The sequence below is a fragment of the Alligator sinensis genome, unplaced genomic scaffold, assembly GCF_000455745.1.
Source record: "Alligator sinensis unplaced genomic scaffold, ASM45574v1 scaffold73_1, whole genome shotgun sequence".
In the NCBI taxonomy this organism is placed as follows: domain Eukaryota; kingdom Metazoa; phylum Chordata; order Crocodylia; family Alligatoridae; genus Alligator; species Alligator sinensis.
In genome coordinates this window covers 666,961-673,267 of record NW_005841838.1, presented here as the reverse complement: position 1 = coordinate 673,267, position 6,307 = coordinate 666,961, and the positions used below count along the sequence as shown (strand labels likewise).

Below are 6,307 nucleotides of genomic sequence, written 5' to 3'. Positions count from 1 at the left end.
TGTGGGCCTCCAGGGGGGAGGTATGGGGGGGGCATTCCATGTGCTGTGTGGGGGGGCTACCCTGTGGGGGCCAGGGGTCCCACCCTTACTGAGAAGCCCCCCCAGAAGGTCCCCCACACCCACAGTCCCCCCAGCAATTGCCCCACACCTACCCACAGACCAACCCACATCCCTCGACACACACACACCCGCCTTCCCCCACACCCCTTCCCATCCCCTTCCTGCAAACACCACATCACTCCATTGCATACCCATCATGTGCGAAGAAAACCGAAAGCACACATCAACGCATATAGGTGTTTAGAATTTATTTTATCATGGTGATAGAGACACTGGTAGGCTTCCACATTGCTTTAACATTGTAACTATACCAATAAAGCATTTCCTAACTGATTGCTCTCTCTCTCTCTCCATATATATATCTATATGAGTGTGTGTGTGTGTGTGTGTAGAGTGTTTTTTTGTGTTAATTGTGGAAAAACATGGATTTGGGGGTATTTTTAAAAATGGATTTGGGATGGTGCTGCAGCAGTCCAGCTGGCACAAGGGGTAGTGTCCCCCAGGTACTCGCTGAGCCCTAGAAGCTCTGGAGAGCGAGTAGCCCTGAACTGCTTGCCAGGGCAGGTTTTTGTACTGCTGGGGCCAGGACAGGGCAGCTTTTTATACTGCTGGGGACAGCACAGGTGCTGGCCCTGGGCTCTAGCTCCCCCTGGCTGCAGATCCGGGAGGAGCCAGGCAGGGTTATTTTGCCCCAAGTGGCACAATTTGCTCCACAACAAAGTGCATGTGTGAGCACGTGCACTGAGGCAAAAAGCCCCGGCTCAACTTTGCACCACGTCTATTTGAGCTGCTGCAAGTGCACATGCTTGCATGTGTGGACATGCCCATGAGGGGCAGAAGTGACATGTAGGGTAGTGCAGGTGGGGGCTGATACTAGAGTCTGTGGGCCTGGGATCTATAAATGCCCTGTACTCTGCCTCTGGTTTGAAGGAAAGGAATCTGTCCACTTCCACTACTATGTTTGCCTCTAGCAGAAGGCAGGGTAGGTAAAACCAAGATTTCATACTAGTCAGTTAAGCTCCAATCTAAACTCAAATTCATTTGAATGACAGGAGTTGATGTTTTCTTCTGGTGTAGACTTTTCATGTAAAATAAAACTGTTAGAGAGAACTCCAACATTTGTCCTACCAGCACATACATGCTTCAGATGTCTGCTGCCTTACTCAGGGCTGTCCCTTAGCTTGCATAACCTCTTGTGATCGTGGACCATCGTGCAATTGTCAGCAGCCCATATAATTCCCCACAGCAGGTAAGAGAGCAAACAACAGAATGTTTGCAACCCATTATCGTTGATCTGTATGACAGGCTCTGCTATGAGAACAGTCACTGAGTCGTGCTATATCAGGGGTGGGCAATTATTTGGGCTAGAGGGACACTTAATTAGTTTTGGTGAACTGTTGCACCTACACACACACTCTCTCTCTCTCTTTCTCTCTCTCTCTCTCTCTACCTGCAGCCGGGCCAGGGCTGGTGGGCCTGGCTGGCACAAGAGTAATGGTGGGAGTGGGAGCATAAATTTGCCTGGGGCTGTAGCACACCCTGGCCTGCCCCTGCCCTGCCCAGAGCTGGCACCTCCTGGCCACGTCTGCAACTGGGGTGGTGGGGATGGAGCCTGGTTGTGGGCCTTTGTGCTGTCCCAGCCCGTCATCAAGGCTTCTGGTGTACACCCTCCACCCGCCAACCCCATGTCTCCCAGAAGACCTGATGGCGGGGTGGGACAAGACAGCATGGAGGCCTGTGGCCAATCTCCATCCCCACTGGCAGAGACTGGCTTCTGCTGGCATTGCAGGGGGTTGCTAGATGGAAGCAGCCCTGCCTGCCTGCTTGGCACTGCGCAGCAGCTGGAGCCAGAGCTGGAGCCATTGGGCCTGAGTGCTGCTTGACCAGGGTTGCCACATAGTGCTTGTTGGACAGGTGGGGCTGCTTCTGCCTAGTGTCCCCTGTAGTGCCTGGGAGATGCAGTCTGGCCCCACAGGCCCTGGCCGGGCCAGACTGCATCTCCCAGGCTGTCACACAGTGGTGGTTGGGTAGGGCTGCTTCCATCTGTGTCCCATGTGGCACCAGCAGAGGCCAGAGCAGGAGGTGCCACCCTTACTGCCTGCCAGCAGAGGCCAGGGCCCAAGTGCAGCTTGCCCAGGGCCTGCTGCACAATGCTACTGCCTGCCCAAAGGCTGGATAAAATCAATTGGGCCATATTTTGCTCACTCCTGTACTGTATGTTCACTGGGTCAAGTACTACTCAACCTGAATTAAGAATCTGGGATGTTATCTCTCTTTCCATTCTCTCTTGGACTGTCCGGTCTATTAGATTGTAGACAGCACCCACTACAGTGGAGCCCTGATCCTGGCAGTGATTTCTGGACTACTGTGATGAACAGTTATGTGATGAACTGTGATGAACAGTTTTATTATGACATTATAATAAAACACTGGCAATGTTCATTTCTCTCCAGACATGCATGGGACATTTGTAATCCTGTTGCCTCTCAGCCTGATACTGATGATTTTTGGAGGAATGACTGGATTTATCAGTATACTTGCCAGGGCCTACCTGCTACTTCTAATGACGGGGTTGCTTTTTCTGTTCGGAGGTATGGTACCAAAATCCTACTATTTGTTAAAAAAGATTTAAGAGTTTCATGTTAGAGAAAGCGGCACTCTTTACCCAGAGACACAGACACAGACATCTATACACATACACACAGAGGAAGGGACAATGAGAACAAAGACCCTGGCAAGTGTTTGCTTTCAGACAAAATATCAGTATTTATTCACTTCATGCCCATTTGGCTCTTTGCAGACTGAAGAGCTAGTAAACTGGGACTCTGGGGTAGACAACTGACATTTACAAGGGAAAGCAGACAATTACACACAATTATGTCTCCTTGTGGATTTAAAGAGCTCTTGAACACACTATCTTCATCAATTGAAAGGTTAAATACCCTTTAATCAAAGGTTGTCCAATGCTTCCCCTCTACAGATGCTCTGATAGAAACAGAGGAGCAGCTTTGCAATGTGCGAAGTGTAGAGTTATATGGTTTGTATTATACTGAAGTAAAGTTAGATACTAAATCCAGCAGAAGCAGTGTGAAGACTCCCATCGATTTTGTATCACATTCCTAAGAAAGGCTGATACAGGGTCTTTCTTGCTTTTCTTTTTTTTTAACTTTTACTGTGTTTTGAACTGCGCCATTGCCACCCTAAATTTTGAAGTGCCAGGTATTTTCCACTCCCTGCTTAACACACAACATTAGTGACTCATTCACAACAACAGGCTCAAGTCTTGATGATTCCCACTTAGCAATCAAGACAGACAGTTCTTACCCAGAAGTATGAACATGGTGATTCCTGGCATTGTATTTGTAAGCGTAGCCTCTCTTATTATAAACAGTGAGTGGGGGTGGATCCCAAAATTAGTGGTCCAGGTTGTAACAAATTTACTCTCGTTGACTCCTCCCCTATGTGACTTAAGGTGTCACAGCCTGGACCAGTGTGAATAACAAATACCTTAAGTTTCTGAGCTCCTTGCACTACAACATAGCGCTCACGCACATATAGCTCTATCCCTGCCACCAATGATGGACAAACTGCCTTTGCTCAGCCACCATGATATCAATATGTCCAGAATTAAGGGTCTTAAGAAGCTACTTGCACTGCAAGTGCCTGATTTTCTGTAAGTGCTTGAATGAAATCTCATTAAGTTCATTGCCACTACATCATGTCTTAAATGCTTAAAGCCTCTCTTACCAGAAGCTGAGACCACCACAAAAAGGGGCATATTCTGGACTCACTCACACTGGATCTCAGTTTTGCCCAACAGCACAGGTGAATTCTGCCAAAAGGAACTTGTGATTTCATGACTGACATAGTGATAAACAGAAGAAGTCTCATGGTCATATGTGGAGTTCCTGCCCTTTGATCAAGCTCCCATGCTCACACATGTAGAAAGGAGGGTGTAAAACAGGAAGGGGTTCACATTTGTGCTAAAAGGATTAAGCAAATAGGTCACTACAATCTGGCTAGCACAGTGAGTTAGCAGGAGTATTTCTGTCTCTGCTCAGGGTCCTCTTACTTTACATCAGAATAAATAAATGTAACATCTGCATTACTATGCAAAGGCCAGAAAACCAGAACTTAAAATGAACCGGTCAATTTAAGACCCTGAGTGGGAGAAAGTTAGATGGACAATGCACGATTGTCTGACACACCTTATATGAGTTCTAACATGCTGATCATTGTATGCATATCTATTTCCAACTCGTCTTTATGGTGCTGCTCATTGTTGAGTCTGACTATCAAACACGTCTAGCAAAATTGACAAAATAAATCTCTCAGTTCTTTTAATAACCTCCATTATGATCCTGAGACCAGATCTTATTACATCTCCTAACCCCCTCTTCTTTCTTAACATTATTTCCAGGGAAGTTGCTACAAGTGCTTTCTTAGGTGTAATGTCAAATGTACATCTTTATCTGCAAAATAGAGCTGGATATTCATATCCCCTACACCTGACATTCATTCTTTAGGAAGTCTGTCAACATAGACATTAACATGCAGCAGTGCCATTACTAACAATGCATTGATTTATCAGAAGCCCCACTACCATTATTAAATTTAGAAACATATCCTTGGCAAAGTGCAGCATACCCCTGGGGGTGTGAGCACCTTGTTTTGAAAATCACAGTGTTATATAATACAAGATTGGAAAATGTAATATATGTGCCTCTGTTATCCAGAAAGTAGATTATCAGGTATTCATTGCAGAAAGCTTGCCACTACTTATTTTGATTCACTCCTTAGGAAGTAGATCATAATATACTAAGTAATACTAGGAAAAAAACAAAACTAGAGACTTGAACCATAGGGCAGAGTGAGAATCCTGTGTACGTTAGTAGGGAGAGATGGCAAAGTTGATCCAGGAGACCCATTACCAAGCAGTTTTGATTAAGATATAGTGGGTTCAACCTGCATAAATACTTATGTTCCCTCTAGCCCTTGTGACACTTACTGGGATCAGCATCTACATTGCATACTCAGCTGCTGCCTTCAAGGAAGCCATCTGCATTCTGGGGAAGAAGAATCTCTTACTGGAACTTGACATCAGGTTTGGTTGGTCTTTGGTGCTTGTGTGGATCTCCTTCATTGCAGAGGTAGTCACCGGGGCAGCCTTCTTCCTTGCCGCGAGAGCAGTGGGCCTGAAACGGAGGCGGGAGCAGGTGATATGAAGTACCAAGTGCCAACCCAGCTGCATCACCATCATGGGGGTTTAGCAAGGTGGATCAGAGGTTCAGTATGGATTACAATAATGACAAGACTACTGTTGAGTGTATCACACATCTGAGCTAACTCTTCCCCTCATTGACAGCTAAGAAATGGAAAGATTGCATAGTGGCAACACTGCATTTTTGAAATAAGGTGGCCTTTAAATGAAAATATATTGTTTCTACTTAGTAGTAGGAGGCAGCCTTCCCCTCCTTTCTTTCCTTCCATGGTGCCACTGCCAAAATGCCTCCTGACACCCTGGAGTCCAGTATCTATGGCTCATTTAATCTTTGGCTTTTCGGTCAAGATGCCCATTCTGAAGACCAGTTTGTGTCAGTTGTGCTGGAGGCCTCTGTCCATTAAGAACTGTACTGAACCTGGAATTTATCTGGCACAGTCCACCAAATGGCCATCAGGCAGCATGGCCTTCAGGTCCATTCTTGCTTTCCTCTTATATGAGATTCATATCACCCAGTGTAGAGGAAGGAAGAGTGTGAAAAATAAAATAGTTCCTAACCAGTGTATATTTTAAAACAATTTCAGCATATAAAACAAGGTTCCAGTTAGGGATCAAAAATAGCAGAGTTCAGAATATCTGAAGTTAAATCCAAAGCGCCTGTGTGACGATCTTAAGTACTCAGTCTTCCTGGGTACTACTGTGATGCTTTGAGGTATGGAAGGACTTGGTCTGAAGTGTGAATCATTGAGTATTAGTGATGTTAATACAAAGCAACTTGGTGTCATCCACCTTCGCTAACTGCATGTTTTTTCTTTTCTCTTATGTTTCACATTAAAAGCAGGAAGCCTTCATCTTTTAGATTATAATCATTTGTTTCATTGTCTAATGACAAATACACTAAAAAAATCCCAGTATTTGAAATGAAAAGGCCCAAATAACCTATGGGCACTTATACACATGCAGCGAGGCTGCTCCAGTGTACTGGAATCTGCACTCCAGCAGCCTCCAGTGTCACATGTATCAGTG

At 45.6% G+C, this 6,307-nt stretch overlaps 1 protein-coding gene across 1 annotated transcript in view; it reads left to right on the top strand.

The window, feature by feature from the left end:
* Window positions 1-5,484, top strand: part of TMEM114 (transmembrane protein 114) — a 40,683-nt gene extending 35,199 nt beyond the window's left edge. Inside the window, exons 3-4 of the mRNA XM_006015527.2 lie at window positions 2,514-2,651; window positions 5,053-5,484. Coding sequence (XP_006015589.2) covers window positions 2,514-2,651; window positions 5,053-5,285 — 371 coding nt within the window. The 3' untranslated portion in view covers window positions 5,286-5,484. The remainder of the gene's footprint in view (window positions 1-2,513; window positions 2,652-5,052) is intronic.
* The last annotated feature ends 823 nt before the right edge of the window (window positions 5,485-6,307 follow it).